General features: G+C 41.3%; 1 protein-coding gene across 1 annotated transcript in view; it reads left to right on the top strand.

Annotated features, from left to right (window-relative positions):
- cog5 (component of oligomeric golgi complex 5) overlaps positions 1-22,937 on the top strand; it is an 82,469-nt gene that overhangs the window by 58,659 nt on the left and 873 nt on the right. Inside the window, exons 12-21 of the mRNA XM_032505432.1 lie at positions 1,839-2,043; positions 5,210-5,371; positions 9,601-9,700; positions 9,920-10,030; positions 16,565-16,627; positions 17,940-18,043; positions 19,183-19,420; positions 19,583-19,659; positions 20,695-20,821; positions 21,138-21,217. Coding sequence (XP_032361323.1) covers positions 1,839-2,043; positions 5,210-5,371; positions 9,601-9,700; positions 9,920-10,030; positions 16,565-16,627; positions 17,940-18,043; positions 19,183-19,420; positions 19,583-19,659; positions 20,695-20,821; positions 21,138-21,217 — 1,267 coding nt within the window. The remainder of the gene's footprint in view (positions 1-1,838; positions 2,044-5,209; positions 5,372-9,600; positions 9,701-9,919; positions 10,031-16,564; positions 16,628-17,939; positions 18,044-19,182; positions 19,421-19,582; positions 19,660-20,694; positions 20,822-21,137; positions 21,218-22,937) is intronic.

Below are 22,937 nucleotides of genomic sequence, written 5' to 3'. Positions count from 1 at the left end.
ACGGCCCGGGAGAGGCGTCGTCTGGTTAACCCCAGTTTTTAGCTGTGACTGTCCTTCCTTTGCCGTACTTGAAGTTGCAACCTGCATTCTGGCTGCTGTCTATAGATTCCTTCATGCACAACTTGTACTCTTTCAGATGTTTCATACGCAAATGTTTTGACAGCGGCGATGTTGTGTTTTGTTTTAGAGTCCTTGCCGCCACAATCGGCATCGCAAATTGAACTTGTAGCTCAACTCTATTCCATTATTAATTTCTCACAGCTTACTTCATTGACCAGTCAACCTACGTAAACACTGTAATCATCAGTGGCATGCAAGCGTAGGGTTCGGTTCAGTGAAAAAAAATTCTAAGGTTTGGCAGAAACCGATCCCCACCAAAACGCCCAATATTCGGCCCAACCCAAATCCTGGATTTGGTGCATCCCTAATCTTTTCTTACCCTTTCTGTCTCAGATGGGTGCGACTGATAACCCTGATAACTCAGAGTAAGCACAAAACCAGGGGTTTAAGTGGGCCAGAACGATCCGGAACTGGGCTCCGGCACCTTTGAAAAATTTGTCAACAAATAATGTCTGAGTTGAAAACCCATCTTGTCGTCACGTAAGGGCCCTGTTCCTCTTGCGCAGACATTTTAATTGCTTTTTGTGTCTGTTAAGAGGCACAAAGTCACTCTAAAACTGGCCCTGACAACTGCCGTTTTAGCTGTGTTGCCTGCACCGATTCAGGTCGGGTTTTTTCAATCAAAAGTACACGCATTTTAGAGCTATCAAGAATTCTCCTTTAAAGTTTAAAGCCTTTGCATTCTGCACTAAACCAATCTAGCCTCCTTTCTTTTATACTAAACACCTATTTTGTATATATTTGTTTCTGTATATATTTATTTCTTGCTAATATTTAATATGTTTGTCTGTTTGTGTATGTATGCACCAAGGCAAATTGTTGGGTTGCTAAGGGGTCTTCTGTAACTAATGTCTGGTTACCACCAGCCAAGCAATCAACCTGTTCCAAACAGGCCCGTTTTGAAGGGGCCCTGCACTAGTTGTATGTATGTATGTATGTATGTATGTATGTATGTATGTATGTATGTATGTATGTATGTGTACATACACACCGCCACCAACTTGAGCTGCAAAAAAGCTCTGGCCGCCCCGCCAAGAATGCTTGTAAAAAAAGTACGGGGAAGCTTTGTCACGCTTTGGCCGCTCTGACGTGGCGGCGTTTTCTGTTCGACCGGGAGAAGCACACGCAGCCACGGCCAATACACTGACACTAGAAACCTTTATAAATTACATATATAATGACAGAAGTTGTATTAATTGGTCGCAACGAAGTCTGTTAGCAGTTAGCTCGCTCGTTAGCCGCTGAGCCATAGCGTAACCTAGTGATCAGTGCCGGACTTCACTGTGAGCGGATGTGAGCGGCAGGTACCGTTAACTTGTTCCTATGTACAAACAACGTTATATTATAAACGAAAGGTAACCCAGCAGCTGTTTTGGTAGGAACAAAAGATTACATTGTTTGTTTCTCCAGGATCAGCCAGCGCAAAGGACGTCTATATTCCGATTGGCGGCTGGCGTTACCGCTGCTTGCAGCTGAACCGCGTCATTGCTCATTACCATAAAGTTGAACAATTTTAACTTTCTGATTGACCCTCAGCACGCTCAAAACGCCCAAAACGCGACGCCAACAGATTTGCCACTCCTTGCAGCTGAGAGAAGCCGGCTTCCATTGAAAATGAAGGACTTCCGGTAACTTTAGACGCTCAAGTCGGTGGTGGTGTGAACGTACGGTAAGCAGGTTCCTCACTGCCTTTGCTTGTGCTGCTTATTTTTTTCTAGCTTCGTCCTTCCTAAAGCAGGCGTTTGAAGGAGAGTTCCCTAAGCTGTTGCGACTGTACAACGAGCTGTGGCGCCGCCTGCAGCAGTACAGCGCCAGCCTCCAGGGGGCGCTAACAAGCAGCGGAGGAATGGACGCGTCTCTGGACATCACCACCACTGAGACAGACAGCCAGGACCTCTTCACACATGGAAAACAGGACTACAAGTGAGCCGACACAAAGACAGCAACATAATCCAAGTCACTTCAGAGTGTGATCACACCTGCAGGCTGTTTTGTTTGGTGTGAAGCAGGGGGAAGAAGTTTATTTTGGAGCATATTTGTGGTTTGTTTGGATTAACACTTTAATTCGAAGTTCAGTTATTAGTGAACAAGCACTTGTAAAGGCTTCCTCAACTAACAAGTAGAGTTCTAGTCACCTATGATCCATGTCCAGTGCCAGAACCTGTAACTACCACCCTTTCTCACTCCCAGCTCATAAAATACTGACGCTTGGTCAGTGGCTCTCAGTGTCAGATACCGACGCAAAAATCACCCTTTAGCGTCCTTATGGGACGCCCAGGGAAGCTGCAGCTTGACTGTAGAGCTGTAAGATGACGTAGTATTAAGAGAGACAAGCGAGTAGTATAAAAGGTATATGAAGATTGGGGGTGGGGGGGGGATGGGTCAAACAATACAGGATTCTCACCCAAGAGACTGGGGTTTGTGTCCTGTGTGTCACTAGAATGTAAATTTTTATAACCTCAACCACAATCAATCTTTTCCTAAACCTAACTGTACTGTTCTTGTGCTGGATGTCAGTTAAACGTACACCCCGACCCAGAGAGTCAAAAAGTGACGCCAACAGTCCCAATCAAGCGCTTTTTTAGCGTCAATAACAATTGCACCCGACCAAGCTTTGCTTTCTGAAGCAATGGGAGTGAGATCTGTGTTGGTAACTAGCTGAGTATGTTGGACTTGTTGGATCTTTAGTGGAGTTTGATAGTCGAGGTGTCTAGACAGACCCACCCCCAGTAGGGGTCTCTAATGTTCATGTCTGGCTGTAGAATTCTTTCAGGTTCAGGTCAGTTTTGGAACGGACAGACCTTTCTTGGGTGGTGGAAGACTTGCATTTTATACCAATAAACCCTTTTAAGCAATTATTTTAATCGATGGTCGGCCGCCTTAACAATTGTTTAATCGTTTAATCATTAATATTTTATGAAATACATTTGAGGTTTGTCCATTAGAAAACCGTTTTTACCACTGACATGACCTATGTTTTGATACAAAATAAAATCAACAAAAGAAGTTCTAGGGTAACTACCCTTTTCCGATGTTTTCGTGTGTTTGACATCAGTCCAGTATTAAGCAAGATCGCTGCAGTCGGCAGCGGTAAAACAAGCTACAATGTAAGTTAATAAGTTAATTGTCTAGCTTGTATTTACCTTCACAAAAGTGCCCGTTTTGCCACTGACAGACTCAGATTAATATTCTAAGTGTCTGACAACATTATGGAAAGGATTTCTAAGGAGGTCGACCTTTCTGTTAAAGAGTAAGATCCTTTTTTAAGCATAAAAGTACAAAATTATAGAAAGGATCCCTTCAGAGATAGAGCTTTAAAACTTTAAAAGTCCTTTCTGTTTAACCAGAACAGCTCTGAAATCACTAGCGCTAAACCCACCAGACTCCATTTAAGAAAAACTTACTTTTAGCGTGTATTGAACCAACATATTTTCATATGTATATCTGTAAACTGTGTTTATTTCAACCTAAACTAGAGTTGTAATGGTTGGAAAAGTGGAAAGACAACCCAAAAAGTCTTTTCATAATTTTATTTTGTTTAATTTAACTTTGAATGACGTGTATTTCATAATGCTAAAATAAAAAAAGTATGGTGGGTTTAGCGAATGCATTTCGTGACTGTTTTATGTTTAAAAAGGGACCTAACTCTTTATCAAAAAAGTTGTGAAAAATATTGAGGCTGAGGCTGTCAGTGGGGAAGCACTTTTGTGAAGGTAAATACAAGTTGGACAATTGCCCTATTAACTTAAATTGTAGCTTGTTTTGCAGCTGCCGACTGCAGCGATCCTGCTTAATACTGAACCAATGTCAAAGATTGTTATCCAGTCACTTAGACACAAAATCAGGAAAATAAGATCCAAGTAAACACCAAGTTACTTAAATGATAAACTAAATAACACAATAAGGACCATTTTAAAATACGGAGCTCCCACCTGTTGCTATTCAACTGCTGCTGCAAACAGCTGCTCAGCTGGACAGATGTCCCGAAGACGAAAAAGACAGTTGCTCTGACTTTATCTCTCCAATTACCGCTACCGCTAAAATGCATTTATAGTGGGAGCAGGTGAGTGTCGCTAATCTATCACTTTTGTGTTGATTTAGTTGGAAGATTGGAACATTACTAAAGCCAAGGCACAAATTTCTTGATTTTTGATAATTACATTGTTTGACAATGCATAGCAGGAACACAGCGGCTGCGTCTAAAAACTCCCTATTTACTATACAGTGCACTCCATTTACTTTAGTTTGAGTGTTTGAATTTTGGGGATAAATATTATAGTTTAATTTCTTTTAACATCCACACAATGCAATGCCTCATGTTTTGTAGATATAAATGTGCCCGTGTATGTGACAGTACACATGTCAGTGATGACCCAAAATGATAATGAAGTGGCCAAAATCTCAACTGACAAGTCGAATTTTGCACAAGCCTAAAGATAGTGATAGTTCATTGAGAAGTGATCTGTAGAATTCCACTCTTGTGAAGAGCAATCAGTTCAAGAAAAGCAACCATGTGACCTATTAAGTTTAGGTATTGGCATTGGTATCAGGAGACAAGAAATGGGATCGGTGCATCTGTTGTATGGTAGCATGGAGCGAGAGACCGTGTCTGTAAAGAAGGTGGGAAGGAGAACTGTGAAATGAAGCGAGAGCATAGAGGGAGGAGAGACTGAGGAACAAAGGAATGATTTAACAGGTGGATGGAGGAGTGAAGACATGACAGAAACAGCAAGCAACAAGTCTTTTCTTGTATGAGCACTAGGAGCACGTTCATGTGCTCACCAGTCCAATCAATCTGCTGGCTACAAAGAACATAGCTTAAGGAAAACACATGTCAGACACATTTCAGCCTCATCAAGCCCTCATGGAAGCATATCTGCTGTTTACAGCTTTGAAATATTTACAGTTTTGTGAAGCCATGATAGAATAGTACATTTATCACTATCTTACATAGTGAAAGAACAGGATGTCTCACCATATGCATGGTAATAATGGTTTCTCAAACATACACAACAATTATGTAAGTGCACTCTGCATCTTTTTTATTTTTTGTCTTTCTCTCTCTGTGTGTGTGCGTGTGTGTGCGCAGCCCAGAGAAGGCTCTGAAGGACTCTCTGCAGCCGTACGAGGCAGCCTACCTCTCCAGGTCCCTCTCTCGCCTGTTTGATCCCATCAACCTGGTGTTCCCTATGGGCGGCCGCAACCCACCTTCCAACGATGAGCTGGACAGCATCATCAAGACCATCAGCAGGCAAGCACAGTACATGCCACATTGGCTGCCTTACAGCAAAGACCCACTGGAAGTGACTGAATCAGCCAATAAGATGAGATAAGCCTTTATGTCCCCAGAGGGGACACTCACGTGTTGCAACAGGGTGATAGGCATTAGCAATGTTAATAGCGACTTTTAAGGTAGAAAATTACATGACATAACACAAACTAATAATTATTCTCACAGAGTGTTTGTGAAATCTTTTAACAATTGAGTTCTCTGCTGGCTGCAGTTTTCATTTTGCTTTTTCCATGCAGCAGCGCACGCCCACATGCGTCTTTGCAATCCCGCAGCCGGAGCTTTGATCTGCACATTTATCGTCTTTAACACAGCCAGCAGCTCATCAGGTCCCGCTGCCTCCAGCGGACCTTCCCACGGCTCTGGCTGTCCTCCCCCATCGCGCAAACACTGCGCTATTTCTCTACAGTAGGCCTGCTCCCATCCCGGGACAACCTCTGTCTCTTTTTCCTCTTTGTTTTTACTCTTCTCTTTTCTCTTAAACATGAACATATCTGCTTGCAGTAGCCTCCCCTTTGAATCCTGTTCGTGACGCCAAATGTTTTGTGAAATCTTTAGACAGGATTGCGGAGTGGTCGACTGCAGGCAAAGAAGCACTAAAAACACTGTTTTCCGCTAAGATAATTTCCTTTTATCAACCGCGGAATCCCGTACAGATGTGAGCAACAACCTCACACTGTCAATAATCAACAACACTGTAAAGTACACTCTCCTTTACAGACAAACACTCAGAGGCCGTACCTGCTAGAATATGTATCCTTTTATTCCCCACAGAATACAGCAAAGCAAACAGCATGCAACAGACATGCACTCCATACGTGATGCATAGTATACACTACTTCAGAGCTTTTACCTCAACACAGGACTGGAGAGCCTGCTGCGAGTCGCGTACGAGACGTCCAGCTACGTTGATGCGGGCCCTGCCGGACTGACGGCTCTCCAGTCCTGTGTTGAGGTAAGAGCTCTGAAGTAGTGTATACTATGCATTTGCTTTGCTGTATTCTGTGGGGAATAAAAGGATATATATTCTAGCAGGTACGGCCTCTGAGTGTTTGTCTGTAAAGGAGAGTGTACTTTACAGTGTTGTTGATTATTGACAGTGTGAGGTTGTTGCTCACATCTGTACGGGATTCCGCGGTTGATAAAAGGAAATTATCTTAGCGGAAAATAGTGTTTTTAGTGCTTATTTGCCTGCAGTCGACCACTCCGCGATCCTGTCTAAAGATTTCACAAAACACAGAGAAATGTGTCTACTATTCAGTCTTATAGTATGAAGTACTTGAAAGCAGTACATGAGTAAAAGTACATGTATCTTACCAGAAAATGAGTTTGGTAGAAGTTAAAGTCACCTTTTAGAATATTACTTTAATTAAAATATTAAAGTATCTGATATTTATTGCACTTAAATTTCAAAAGTAATTATCCAATATTAAATGTAGTAAAAGTAAAAAACAAAACTTTGATTATGAACTTTATTGTGGCTTCATCATAGTGGCGCATACTATCCATGGTTACCACATCTTCTTAAACTTAAAGTTCAAAGTCTGACATCAACAAAGAGAAAAACAAACAGAATATTCATTTTTTTGTGAGGCAGAATCTTTCACTCCAATGTAGGAAAACATTTCTTGCAAGTTTTTATGGAAAAGTAGTAATATAGTAGTAGTATACAGTTTATTTAGGAAATGTAGTGGAGTTAATGTAAACGTTTTCATATGTAAATAACAAAGTAAAGAGACGTGAAAATTCTACTTAAGTACAGTAACTATGTATTTATACTTTGTTATATTACAACACTGTTTCTAATGAAGTCAATACAAACCATCAGCCATCATCCAGAACCTGGATCTGGATCAGCGGCAGTCTGCAAAGTAAGGAAGAAACTTACAAACAAGTTCATCTACTGTTATGGATAATCAGACAGAGATGGTAAAAGGCAAATATTGCAAATCTTTTATGTAATTAATCACAGGGACGTTACCAGGGAAAAGTAACAAGGTCTCACCCGATCAGTTTTCCCCAGCATCTCCCAAAGAACACAGAGATACATAATGATTTATATTAAAACTCACAAAACAAGAAGTCTATGCTCATTGGAAAGCAGACAAATTAATAGGTTTCTAAACCAATGAAAAGATTTCTTTACCATAACCATACTCAATGACAAGCTTTTGCATGTCTCCATACAATTTCATATATATAGCTTTTCCTTCGGGCATTCAGGGAGACTGTCTTCTTCACCAGTGACAGGCTGTCATACGGTATATGTTTACATAGATTTCTATAAATGGTCCAGAGCCTATAGCTATAGGAATGTATCTGCACATGTCACAGTAAGCAAAACCTCTATATGGGCCTCTAGCTGTGATATTGACAGCCGGTGTGAGACAGTTTTCAATTCAATTCAATTCAATTTTATTTATATAGCGCCAAATCACAACAACAGTTATCTCATTGCGCTTTTCATAAAAGAGCAGGTCTAGACCTCTAGACTGTGATGTTATTTACAGAAACCCAACACTGGTTTTGAACACAGTGTTTATAAAAAATTGAACAAATGATTGAATGAATAAATAAAACTCACACTACTTTAGCATTTTCACCACAATGACACAAGATTCAGGTTCAATCCAATTTTATTTATATAGCGCTAAATCACAACAAATCAAGATAAGTTAAACAGGCGCGTCTGAGCTGTGGTTTTGTTCCGTTCTTCGCCACGCGCCATACCACACTGGGAGTGTTTCAGTAACGGAGCGTATTGCTGTCCAACTCGCACTTTTATTGTCTCCACAAGTACTTCAAACAATCAGGTGTTTATGAAACTGGTATCTACCTTCCAAGCACTCCATGGCTTCTCTTTTTTGGCATTGTATTTATAAAAAAGATCTGTGATGTTGTTTTTCCATGTCCAAGGTGAATCTCTCGTTGTCTTTGGTGTTGAGGAAAAAATAGAGGAGAAATATACAATATTGACGGGGGGGCCCAGCTGTTTGAACGCCCCGCGGCTAATCCTGACGCGTATTTTTAGCGGAGCATAGAGCCGTTTCACACATGCTTCTGGCGCGACGCAGCTGGTGGAATATCAAGCATTGACTTGAATCGCAGTGATTGCTCTACGGGGGTCGCGCCACCTCCAGAAAATAGGGGTTAAGAGCCTATAGTTTATATTTTTCTAATGACAGTGTATGAAATGACAATGTGAAAGGAGTAGTTGCTAGTTATTACCCATCAGAGAATTATCACCTCGATCTGCAGCGCCCCTCATCTTTAAGGAGCTTCATGGTTCCAGCTCCTTGTTGATCTTTAAAGGTATCATCAGGTGGACACAGACACAACTCAAAATGAATGAGAATGTTTCTCTGGAACTGCTGGATGCATAAATAAGCAACTGAGATGATAAAATGTGTTCAAAACTGGTTTCCACTATCCTCAAATGGCCAAAACTTTCTACAACCCAAAGAACTATATGAGCCTAATTTAATCAAACTATTCCTGGTGCATGAACAACATAACAATCCCTTTCAATTAACCTGATCAAACAGCTGTTGTCTGGGTGTTATGTGTATTTCACTAGTAATAGTATCTAATTAGGTAGAGCCTGCAATAAAGACTTCTGTAATGTCATTGCTTATACACAGTATTTAGGGAGAATTGACAGATTCTCAATTACTGCTACAGCTTTTGTTTCTCCTCACTGGTAGAGTGTTATATTTTTTAAAATGATTTTATAATAAATGTGATCTTAGACCAAAAAAAGAAGCACTCAATATCAAATACCAAACCCTGATAGTGACACAGTGACACCAGAAACGGTATGGTAGAAAATAAAGTATTGTTTCCCAGAAAACGTCAAAATATAAAACAATCATTAATTTAATCAGTAATTCACCAATTACTACTAGCTCACCTGGTAGATCACACGCCCATATATGGAATTCACTCCCTGACCCAATGGCTGCAAGTTTGACTCCAACCTGCGGCCCTTTGCTGCATGTATTCTTTCTCTCCTCTTTCATTTCTTCAGTTGTGTTATATAAATAAAGGCCTAAAAGGCCCCAAAAATAATCTTAAAAACATTGTACACCCAAGCTACCATTGAACTACAAACATGCTAAATATTTTACATTTGATAATTAGCCGGGTAATATTATTTTAATGTGTTGGATTATTTGTTTGTTTGTTTGCAGTGAGCTGAATGTAGCCTCAGTAGATCCCAACCTGTCTCTGGCTGTGTCCAAGAATGCTGCCAAGACCATTCAACTCTTCTGTGTCAAGTCTGAACAGCTGGTGTGTGCAGCATCTTCTGTGTCTGTGTGTCTGTGTGTGCATGTTGGTCGGTCTATAGGTCTAAATCAAAATCTGTTTCTTCTTAACCCACCACATGTCCATAACACAACAAAAGACTGTATCAAAAGCAACAAAATGTAATGTATGGCAATTGCTTCTATTGTGTATGTCCTGTGTACGCTACATGCTCTGCCACCCTGTGTGTCCCTCCGTCTGCAGCTGTGCACTCAGGGTGAAGCCAGTCAGGTGATTGGGCCACTGACAGAGGGCCAGAGGAGGAATGTTGCTGTGGTCAACTCCCTCTACCGTCTGCAGCAGGCTGTCACCAAGGTAAGAAATACTGTCTGTCTGCTGAACTTCAAAACTTCAGCAGTCTAGGATCCCACTGTAAGAGAAACGTTACTATAGCACTGCCATAGTGAGGTCATTTCATCACCAACGAGATCTCACCGCAATAATCCAAAAATGTTAGTCATTTTAATGCCAAGCTTGCTTTCCTCCTTAATACGGTTCTTGAAAGTGTTAGGTATGAAGTTTAGTTAATACGTTTCTTTATCGTAAGAATGACTATATACATATATTGTATACTACAGAAATGTAAACATGTAATTAGGGCTGGGTGAATTCAATACGTTTTAGGCACCAAACGAATTTCCCCATAAAGTATTGAGTATCGGAAAATGCCTTGTCATTCAATACCTAATGTGTAAGTCTCATTAGCCAATCAGCATGCAGCATGCTTCAACAAAGGACTAAGAATGTCTGTGATTGGCTGTCTGACGTTACACGTTGTAGAGGCACGCAGGAAAAACTCTTAAGTTACACAGAGACAGCTCATGTAGTAGGAGATAAAACATTAATGAAAAGATTTATGCCGTATTGTTGTAATTTATTTTAGTTTTATAAAAAAAACTATATATCGGCACCCACTCTTCAACTAAGCTATTGGTACTGTTATCTTTATATATATTATGTATACTGAACACAGCCATGTACACGCTTCTGATAGTTTTGAACCTGGATCAAAGCTGAATATACAAGATGCAGCAGCCTCAGTTAACAAATTCCAATGTTGTGCATTCATGACTTCGTGCTGATGACCCTTCATACAGATGACCCTTCAGCATGTGGCAGTAATCAAACATGGCTTGTTAAAATAATACTTCACAGATTTAGCATTGCATTGTTGGACTCAAGATGGACCGTTTAAATCCAAAGAATCAAAATGGATGCAGCAGACCCAGAGATATTGTCTTTCTTCCATCTTGTCAATCTGGAGCCTACATTACCCACAATGCAACAATGTTTATCAGACTAGACACAGCGTTCTCTGGAGCCACAACATTTTTATCCTGGTGGCCAAGTGGTTAACGTGCATAGTGAATACCATAAAATGAATTCTGGCTGGGGACTTTGTTACATGTAAACCCTTTCTCTCCCTCTCTGTTTTCTATTTACATCTATACTAACTAACTAACTAACTAACTAATCCAATGAAGGCAACAATGCTGAAAAAGGCAAAGTAATTACAGTCCCTGACAAAAGTCTTGTCGCTTGTGTACAAATTGACCTGAAGTGCCGCTGAAATATATTTCTAATCAAGATTTATTTACAAGAAATGGCTCATTTTAATCCCGACAGCTTTTGTAATAATGTTTCAGTGCAAAAAGAAACTGTCAAAGAGTATTCTAATATTCACAGCTTGGTAAAGCCCATTGAGTCAATTTTTGCAAAGACATAAGTGTTGTCGCCTTGTCATATGAGCTTCACCTGTGACTAATAATGGATCAATTAGGTCCCAGGTGTGTATAAAAACAACCCCAGTACACTAGACCTTCACATCAACTGCAACTAGACATCTGCAAACAGGCCTAAGATTCACCCTGAGACTAAAGTTTTTATTATCAAGAGACTGAAGACCAGATCCACTGCTGATGTGGCAGACACCTTCAATGTGTCTCAGCGTCAAGTACAGAGGATAAAAAACATTTGAAGACACTGAAGATGTTTTTGACAAGCCCAGGTCAGGCAGACCCCGCAAGACAACTGCTCGAGAGGACCGTTTGTTGGCTCGAAAATCCAAGGCCAGCCCATTTTCCACTGCAGCAGAGCCCACGAGACCTGGTCACCTGAAGTCCTGTGTCAACCAGAACGGTTTGTCGGATTCTGTCTCGAAATGGCTCCATGGTCGAATCCCGTGCCCAGAAGCCAGCACTAAACAAAAGACAATGAAAAACCCTGTGGCATTTGCCAAGGCCCACAGCCTGCTAAAAGGATGGACGCTGGGGAAGTGGAAGAAAGTGGATTTTCAGATGAATCTTCTGTTGAATTTCACCACAGTTGCCGCAAATATACTACTGGAGCCCGCATGGATCCAAGATTCACCAGAAAACAAGGGAAGTTTGTTGGCAGAAAATCATGGTCCGGGGTTACATCCAGTATGGGGGGTGTGCGAGAGATCTGCAGGGTGGAAAGCAACATCAATAGTCTCAAATACCAAGAAATCTTAGCTACCTCTTATATTCCCAACCATAAAGAGGCCAAATTCTCCAGCAGGATGGTGCTCCATCGCATACTTCCATCTCCACTTCAAAGTTCCTCAAGGCGAAGAAGATCAAGATGCTCCAGGATTGGCCGGCCCAGTCACCAGACATGAACATCATTGAGCATATGTGGGGTAGGATGAAAGAGGAAGCATGGAAGACCAAACCAAAGAATATGATGAACTTGGGAGGCAGAAAGACTGCTTTCCTAGCTATTCCTGATGACTTCATCAATACATTGTAGGAATCTTGCCAAACCGCATGGATGCAGTCCTTCAAGCTCATGGAAGTCATACAAGATATTAATTTTAATCTCACAGCACAACATTTAATTTTCTGACATATTTTAGTATTTGTAGTAAATTGTTCAATTGGTGTATAGGCGACAAAACTTTGTCTTGCCCAAAATTTGACCTTTCTGTCTTGTTTAAATAATAAATCTTTTTAGTGAAACTAATTTATTTCAGTGCATTGAAATCATTTGGGAGGGTTTTAGCTTTCATATGAGCTATTCTTACACCAATTGATTAATTAAAAGTCAGGTTAATAGCAGGTGTTTCTACAAAATAGATAAGCGACAAGACTTTTGTCAGGGACTGTATATTAAAGGTCCTATGGCATGAAAATATTTATGAGTTGTTGTTTTTTAATATGAGTTCCCCCAGCCTGCCTATGGCCCCCCAGTGGCTAGAAATGGTAATAAGTGTAAACCGAGCCCTGCGTATCCTGCTCTGCCTTTGAGAAAATTAAAGCTCAGATGGGCTGATCTGGAAGCTTGCCTCTTTTGAGGTTATGAGGAGCAAGGTTACCTCCCCTTTCTCTGCTCTGCCCACCCAGAGAATTTGGCCCACCCATGAGAGAGAGACATTGTGGCTTTCAAACGAGCAAAGTGGCACACCCCCAGCCTCCACCTTGCCCCCCTTCTGTCCTCCTCAAAAGCTACAGACACATAAATGGCACGTCCTAAGGAAAGCTCATTGTGGGACTGGCTCTAGTGGCTGTAATTCCGCACCAAGGCAGAATTTAGGGAAATAGACTTTAATTCGGTTGCTTGTTCTATGTGTCATGTGTTTGACTATGTAAAGTTGTACAGTATGTTCCTATTTATTTCTGTAGCCTCTTGGCCAGGTCATGTTTGTAAATGAGAATTGGTTCTCAAACAGTTTACCTGGATAAATAAAGGTTAAATAAAAAATAAAAAACTTCAGATACAACATTAGGGGACCACTAAGGTCTATATAAAAGAGACTTCAGATACAGTATTAGGGGACCACTAAGGTCTATATAAAAGAGACTTCAGATACAGTATTAGGGGACCACTAAGGTCTATATAAAAGAGACTTCAGATACAGTATTAGGGGACCACTAAGGCCTATATAAAAGAGACTTCAGATACAGTGTTAGGGGACCACTAAGGCCTATATAAAAGAGACTTCAGATACAGTATTAGGGGACCACTAAGGCCTATATTAAAGAGACTTCAGATACAGTATTAGGGGACCACTAAGGTCTATATAAAAGAGACTTCAGATACAGTATTAGGGGACCACTAAGGTCTATATAAAAGCATCCAAAGGAGAGAAAAGGTTTCTGTTCTCTCACAGGCAACATTGGTGATGGATTTTATAACATATCTGGCAGTTAATGCCTTAAGTAATGGCCATTGTGAGCATGAGCGACACTAAATTTCATGATTTATTTGATCTACATTATGGTCTGTTGAAAGTATACTGAACACATTTTTCTTTAAATTCATAATTTATTAAATGAAAAACTGCATGGATGAAAAGTTTATGGTCTTTTGGACTGCAAGGTGAAAGAAACCATTTAACCTCCTCAGTAAGTTCAACTTTTTCTTTAGATTTCCCACAGGTGTGACAGTGCCATCCACATTGCACACACATTAGCGCACACAGGTCTCTAAATTTGTGCCTGTGATTGGACTGTTAATGCATAGAGATGTACATGAAAGGAAGCAATGGAAATTAAAGGGGGATGAGAGGAAAAGCAGTGTGCAGTGTTCTTTCAGCCTCCTCCATTAAAGATGTATGGCGTTTCCTGGCACAGCAGCCAGGATGATTAATAGCCTAAATAAACTGATTACTTCAGCATAAAATATTTAACCTCAAGTCTTTAAAATTTCTCTGTGTGAAAACAGTGACAATTTATTCCTTACTGGCAGAGAGAGGGAGGGACATAGACCGGATGGGAAATAGGAAGGGGTAGATAGGAAAACAAATGCAGAGGAGTATTTAGCATTAACTAGACCTCTACTGAAAATGTACTAAAAATAAATCTTGATCTATATGTGGGAAATAATGGACCTCTTACCAGTATCACCTTCGTTATGTGTAGAAAGCGTTATATTCGTAATTAAAGAGCTTCCTTAGGTTAAAACATATAGTTGGTATTTTTGCAAACTGGTCTCTTACCTATTTAACATTTTTTTGTAAATGTTGGTCATTATGTCTTAAGTACCATGATGTTCCACAGTGTGTATTTATTTTCAAACGATGTTCCGCCAGATGTATGTCTTTTTGACGATGTACATTTCCTTTCGCCTTTCTTTGTGTTGTCATACTGTGGTGGATTTCTGAGGATACACGTTTGTGAAAGTGTAGAAACTGACGGTGTAGTTGATTGATTGAATTAATAACCCTAATCACCAGAAATTCCACCGGATGTCCCTCATTACGGCCGGATGTCCGTCCCCTTCCTCTGTTTCTGTGTTGGCGTTCTAACCTCTGGTGGATTTCTGAGGACTATGGTTAACTGCTCCTCAGATCTCTGCAGGGTAAATCCAGACAGCCATCTAGACTATCTGTCCAATCAGAGTTTTCTGTTGACGACTAAAACTACTGTTGAACGTACACGTTCCACCAAAACAAGTTTGTTCCCGAGATTATTTAGCAGAGGCACCGTGGCTCCGTCCGGCATTTAGCACCGCCCAAGACAATTTTGATTGGTTTAAAGAAATGCCAATAAACCAGAGCACGTGTTTCTCCCATCCCAGAATGCTTTGTGGACTAGCCGGACCTTCCCCCACAGCGCTGTGGAGGAAGGTCTGTCACAGCAAGACTAGAGCTGAGATAACCAACCCTGATGACATCACCAGGGTTATTTTCTTAGACTTTGAAAGGGTGCCTCTTCAGAGTGTGGAGACATTCTGCTCACAAGTGGATAGAACAGAAATAATCATTATTTGTGCTGATTTTAAGAAAGACATCATTTGAAATTAAATTTCTTTCATAAGTCATACATCAGAATTGAAACTATAGTCACCATTTAGACTATACCAGTAAGACTGCAATTTTCCACCTGAGAAATGTGGCAACAACCATACGATACCATATCATATCTAAATCTTTCTGATGCCACGGACTGGGTCATGCTATGGGTTTCTCTAGTCTTGACTGTTGCAATCCTCTTTAGGGCTGGGTACCGAATTGGATACTTAAAGGCACCGACCGAGTTGCCTCTAATGTTCGATATTGCGAAGTATCAAGCATCAAGAAATGCCTCATCATTCAATTTCACCAGTTTCAATACGTAAGGAGTAAATCTCATCAGCGTCACTCAGCCAATCAGCACGCAGCATGCTTCTACACAGATTTGATCATGTCTGTGATTGGCTGTCTAACGTTACACGTCATTTCTTTTTGTTTTATAAAATTGGTGTTCAAAAAAGTATTGTTTAAGAAGCGGTATCAAAGTCACAATATTGGTACTGGTATTGAAATCTTTTGCCCTATACCCTTGTGTTCTTTAAACTGGACTGCCAAAGAAATCAGGGAAGAGATTTCAGTTTGTACTACATATAGATGCACGAGTTTGAACAAAAACAAATCAAAGCCAGCACAACACACTTTCTTTCATCTTTCTCTGTCTTGTCTCTTCCTTTATCTCTGTTGAATTAAAAATGTATTGCTAGTTGTTGCAGCTTTGAATGGTTCAGCACTTCCATATATAGGTGAGTGTCTGGCCTTATGTACTCCCAACCTTTGCCTCAGGTCATGATGCTCTACAGCATTACATGTAAAGACAGAGGTATGGAGAGGCAGCCTTTTTTTTATTTTTTATTATTGACCTAAACTGTGGAAAAGCCTGCCCATTAAATTCTTAATCTAACAAATGAAACTTTTTGTTTATTTAATGGTTGTGTGTCGCCTTTTGAGTGAAATCTTAGAAGTGTTTTGGTACAATTTGATGTAGATCACTTTAAGCTGCATTTTATGTATGAAAGGTGTGTTACAAATAAAGTTTATCATTAAGTTATGCTTATTTTCCTCTTAACCCTTTACCTGTTGTGTTGTTTTTCCAGATTATTTCAGGATTAGGGTCGTGTCCGCCAGCTGCTGCAGAGGCCATCTCTTCTTCTTTGGAGGTATCACAGCAAACAGCCTTTTAATTTTTCCATCACACTCATTCTCTGGTGTGCAAGAACTATTTTTTTGATCTATGCCGAACAAACCAGCCGGACGCCAAATTGGGCCAGAGGTGTAGAATTTGGTGGGGGGGAGGGGCAATGGCCACTTTCCTTCTTCAGACACCCAGAACCCATCTTCGAACGCTGCCTTTATTTTACTACTACACATGTAAAGTTTTATGACTGCATCTTGCACGGTTGTGACGCTATGACAAAATCAGTCCACACACACACACACACACCATGTTTCCACTGGGAGCCTGAGGCCACGTCCACACAAACCAAAACATCTTTTTTCCCCCGTCTTCCCTAGCATTGTTTGAAGAATATTAGCGTCCAGACGGATTCATTTGTAAAGGACTCAACATGCTACTTCATATTCCAGGCCTATAGGTGGCGCTGTTTCTGTTACAGAAATTCACCAAAGACAGAGAAGAAGAGGCTTAGCATGCACATAAAGCTTGCTCGCTGTATACAAACAGACAAACAATTTGCCCTGGTAACCCTAATAGGCTAAATATCGTCACCAGCAGGAACACAAGCACGTAGTGTTGTTGTTATGAGACGTCGTCGTGGGATAAAAGGTCGAGGGGTGTGGCAATGACATCATCGATACACAAGTATGCAGCTTCACCGTCCAAACGAAGTCGCCAGGGTGCCGTTTTTGAATTTTTTCACCCTAGGACCAGGTTTCAAAAAAGTGCGTTTTCAGGTGGTGCGTTTACAGGTCTCGTTTAGACGATTGGCCAAAAAGATGCAAAACATGTGCGTTTACACCAAAAAGCGTTTCCGTGTGGACGGCTCCTGAGAAAACTGCTGTCTGCTGTCTTTCTACTGTTATCCACACTGAGACACGGAGCCTTTTGTGGGAGGTTTCAGGCCTCCCCCTTAAATCTGTCCCTATCTTGGAGGAGGACAAGGGGAGGGGCGTGGTGAAGGAGAGGCAGAAGATGAGGAGCGAGAAACAAAGAGGGGGTGTTGTTTGGAGCAGTTTCTCTGCTACTAATTAATGGTGCTTACAACTTGCCTGGCAGTGAATGACTCAACCCCTGTACACCCAGAGGCAGGTCTCCCTGCACTCTCTCAGTGTTGTATAGATTATAGAAAAAAGGTCATCACATATTGAATTAGAGTTGCTGTTGGTGGAGATGTGATTTCAGGAGAAAGGTTTTGATTTGGAGTCAGGTTTTCTCTTTTTGATGCTTATATTCCTATTTCCACCGTCTGTTCTTTACAGAATCAGAGGACTGACTTTGTGTGTTTATCTCAGGCAGTGCAGGTCCTGATGAGCAGTGCCGTGCAGCCTCTCCTGCAGTCAGTGAGCGACTCTATAGAGGCCATCATCATCACGCTACACCAAGAAGACTTTTCAGGGTAAGCAACATTTATCCTGTTTCCACTGCAGGAACTTCTCCAAGCACACAGGAGTCAGTTCAGGAACTCACCTGTGTTTGGACTGGAGGAACTCCTGAATGTAGTTCCTCGGCTATAGTTACTGGCCTCAGAAAAGTCCCTGCTCTGGGGGTAGCACTTCCCCATGGCCCTGGAACTATGGGGGTGCAGCATGCTGTGTTCTACAATGCTGAGTGGTCAAACGCAAACCTCAGGCTGCTACAGCTTGTGGACAACTTCATGTGGTAAACAGCACTGGGTGCTACTGGAATAGAAAGTATTGGATTTGTTTTATGTCTTCACAAGCGGTGGAAAAACAAACAGAAATGCATATATATGTAAAAAAAATAAATAATAATCTTTCATTGGGACCAAGTTACAAACTGAGCAGGACATTTTATAGTTGAAAAATCAGCTCGTCACGGCCCTCTGGTGGACAATTTGTAATGGGACACGGTTCGGAAATGACCTCAAACATACCCTGGAATGTCTGTGCTGATATCAACAATAATACCAACATATCTCCAATAAGCTAATACCGACCAATATATGGGCCTGGCTGATATTCATCTAGCTCTTCTTTTCACACAAAACAACAGACCTGGTAAGGAGATGATCTAACGGTAAAAATTGAATTTCAGAATTTCACAATTTGTGACGTTGTGTAAAACGTAAATTAAAACAGAATTCAATGAATTGCTATTCCTTTTCAACCTATATTCAAATGAATACACTACATTCAATGGGAGACAGGTGTGGACTGCAGGCAGGCCAGTCTAGTACCCAGCCTCTTTTACTACGAAGCCATGCTGTTTTAACGCGTGCAGAATGTGGCTTGGCATTGTCTTGCTGAAATTAGCAGGGATGTCCCTGAAAAAGACGTTGCTTGGATGGCAGCATATGCATATATCTCTCTGTTATTTGTGTTATCCAAAACAGCAACATAGAGAAGAAACAACAAATATTCAGTAATATTCAGTATAACAGTCAGTTTGTGTGTGATTTTATACTGGAGGCTTGTTTTTGTCTCTTTCAGTTTGAAGAAACATGATGAGCTCAAATCCTCAAGTTTTAAATTTTATTTTAATAAATGTGTGTGTGTGTGTGTGTGTGCGCGCCAGGCCTCTGTCCTGCCCTGGTAAGCCAGATGTTCCGTGCTCCCTCTACATGAAGGAGCTGCAGGGCTTCATCTCCAGAGTGATGGCCGACTACTTCAGACACTTCCCGTGTGTGGACTTCATCTACGAGAGCTCAGAGTCCATCGCTAGGAGGGCCATCGAGCTGTTCGTCCGCCACACTAGCCTGCTGCGCCCGCTGGGAGAGGGCGGCAAGATGAGGCTGGCAGCTGACTTTGCCCAGGTAAGGGAGAGCTTCGGGACACGCCGTCAGAAGGCTGATTCTAGGGCAGGGTGGTGGACAGATGATTCAATGCCAATTAAATATGTCTCTCTCTGTCTCTCTCTATGTGTGTGTGTGTGTGTGTGTGTGTGTGTGTGTGTGTGTGGTGTGTGTGTCTCTCAGATGGAGCTGGCAGTGGCTCCTCTGTGCAGGAGAGTGTCTGAGTTGGGGAAACCTTACAGGATGCTGCGCTCTTTCAGGTGTGTATGCTCGTGCATCGTGGAGACCAACACTCATCACAATCATGATGAGGACGAGAAGTCAATTTCATCCACATGTTTTAGCAGAGATGTAGGTCAGCACCTTACTTCTCTCTCTTTCTCTAAAAAAACTATCTTGTCACTTACCTCTAGACTGGTACCGTATTTTTATTTGTCCATGTTTGCAGATATCGCTGAGATTTCTGTCTCCATCTTGATATAATGGAGGTGAATGGGATTTTTTTTCCCAGACAATTCCACACTCAAAGTTACATTTGAAATACTCCACAGCTAAGTGTTCTACCACAAACATGTCCCAGTTGCTGTGACAATCCAAAAAACCCACTATTCAACAGTTTTCATAAAGACTATTTACGCAGAAAGTAGTTCCTATGAAAACTGTTGCCAGTGAGGTGTATCAATTAACCAAAGTCAATTTTCGTGTCTGTTGAGTTTTTAATTTTCGCTGCTTAAGCAGTCACCTCCATTGTATTGGGGTGAAAACAAAACTACCAGATGGTCATTTTGGTGAACTTTCCCTTTACATTTTCTGTTTGAAATGCTAAAGTGCCATAAAGGACCGTACCAGTTGTTAGTTGGTGGTAGGAATTTGTTGGTGTGTTGAAGTGAGAATGCGAGTTGCATATTGCAATCACAAGCTACATTATCAAATGCAACCAGGAGCACAAAGTCATTGAAATGAAGGGAAGTCTTTGCATTAACGAGGTTGCAGTCAGTTTGCTAAAAGCAGCATTGAGGAGAGGTTTGAAAATGATCCATGCTTGTAACTGAATCAGCACAGTGATAAGCTATATGTAATCAAAAGGTATTAACTACAAAGGCGACGGCAATGAATTATTTATCTCAGGGAGGTGTCAGATCACTGGACTTTGAGTTCCCAGAGCATCCTGAAATGGAGTGAAAAAAACGTTTTGGAAAACTGTTCCGCTTGTTTGGGTGGAGCATGGCAGACAGCAGTTTTGGGGGTGGTTATTATACAGTGTATGGCATTTTATTGTGTGCTTTGTGATCCAGGCCACTGCTGTTTCAGACCAGCGAGCTGGTAGCCAGCAGTCCCGCTGTGGGGGACCTGATCCCCTACAGCACCCTGCTGCACTTCTTCTTTACCAGAGCCCCCCCGGAGCTTAAGTCTCCTCACCAGGCCTGTATACACACACACACACACACACACAAAAACATACACACGCAGACACAGAGATGCACACACACACAGACAGACACACACACACACACGCACGGAAGCAAGCACATACACAGAGAGACACACACAAAACAAAGACATATACAGAAACATACACAGACAGACATACAGAGACACACACTTATCCTAACCTTAACTATCACAACTAAATGCCTGCACTCTAACCTGTACCTTAAAACCAAGTGTTAACCTCCCAACAGTATTTCCCACCTAACGGAGTGTTGTCCCCCCCCCCCCCCCCCCCCCCCCCCCACAGAGAGCAGAGTGGTCCATTGCCCGTTACTCCCAGTGGCTGGATGATCATCCCTCTGAGAGAGACAGGCTCACTCTCATCAGGTAACAGTTTTTTTCATTTGCTTTTACGTTCATAGGTCAGCGTGTTGGCACTTCACAGGTAACACGCTCTGTCTTCCCTACCTGCATGGGATCATAAAGACCAGTGACGGGCGGTGATGTCAGTAAGAGGCTAGGCACTGAGTTATAAAAGCCAGATTACCTAAATTATTGTTTAGGCTAATAATCAAAACAGTACGCTTAACGTTACGCACAAGCGCGGCACACACGCACGGTCGATAGCAAGACATTTCCAATCAATCTATCAATTAAAATCAATCTAATGTATTTATATAACACTTTACAGCAACCAGCAGGCTACAAAGTGCTTAACAGAATGAGTCTAATAACATCATCCAATAGAAAGAGTGAACATAGCAAACAGTCAAATCAGAAAAGGTCTCAAAGAAACAAAAGAATGAAACTGTCCCACCACTGATACGTGTTAAAAGCCTGACTTAACAGATATGTTCTGAGTTTGGACCTAAAAAGAGCCACATCTGTAACAGTGCGAATATCGGGGGGACACACACTGCTCAACTATGAAGGCAAATGGCTAGCAGCATTCGTTCAATCACACTAAGCCCCAAATAGTTTCTGACTCACCACTAGCTGGTGTAATGACGTCCGCTACGCAAAGGGCCAGTAAAATCTCGATTTTAATTGGTCCATGTTTGATATGTAACGGAGATGATTACTGGAATCACACATTTACGTACAAAGGCACAGCAGAGTTGTGCCTTTTGCCGTACATGTTAAAGAATACAGGATCGAAGTGTGCATGCGCAACATTGGCTAATCGCTTGAATGGACAGTAAAGGCACTGCTTATTCTGCCTTTTTGAATATGCATAACTGCTACATTTGTCATCGTACCGTCTAAATAATTGGAATAACACACATATAAATCACAAGAATAAACAGTACAAATAAAAATAAAAGCTTATTAAAAACATTTATTTAATAAACATTTTTATGCTTGAATTTGGGCAGGGTAGGCAGTGCCTAGCTTGCCTACCCTGACTGCACGTCACTGATTAAGACCAGGTCATCCCATCAACAACCTCTCAGTTCTTAAGAGAAACAAACCAGAATGAGAGGGCTTTTTTTTGTTTTTGTGTGTATTTCAGACCTGTGTCTAGTGATTCCTAACAGTGTAAATTGTAATTTCCCCACTGGGGATCAATAAACAGTATAAATTATTATTAGTTATGATTGTCAAAGACTAAACTAGCCAACATTATCTGAAGTAGCCAAACTGAGCTCCACCTTGACATGCTGCTTACATGTAATGCCTCAGCATGAGTAATCCAAACTCAAATACTGCTGCTTTTTTAATTTCAGTACACTTGGCTAATGATACTTCTGTATTTTTACTTCAGTAAAATTATGATAGCAGAACTCTAACATGTTATGGAGTATGTTCTCATTGAGATATTGCTTGTTTTACTTAAACTGGTAACACTTCATTATTGATATTGTCTACCAGTAACACAAATATGGTGGAGGTTGAGCAACTGCTTTTAAATGTGGCCCACTGTGTATAGTGCATCACATACTTGGATTTGTGTCCTTGGGCAAGACACTGAACCCCGAGTTGCCCCCGATGCTGCGCATCGGAGTGTGAATGTGTGTGAGTGTTTATCTGATGAGCAGGTGGCACCTTGTACGGCAGCCCCGGCCACAGTGTATGAATGTGTGTGAATGGTGAAAGTTTCCTGTAT

Source organism: Etheostoma spectabile, chromosome 23, assembly GCF_008692095.1.
Source record: "Etheostoma spectabile isolate EspeVRDwgs_2016 chromosome 23, UIUC_Espe_1.0, whole genome shotgun sequence".
NCBI classification, from domain to species: Eukaryota; Metazoa; Chordata; class Actinopteri; order Perciformes; family Percidae; genus Etheostoma; species Etheostoma spectabile.
Note: the sequence above shows the minus strand (reverse complement) of the source record. Positions and strands in the feature narration are given on the sequence as shown.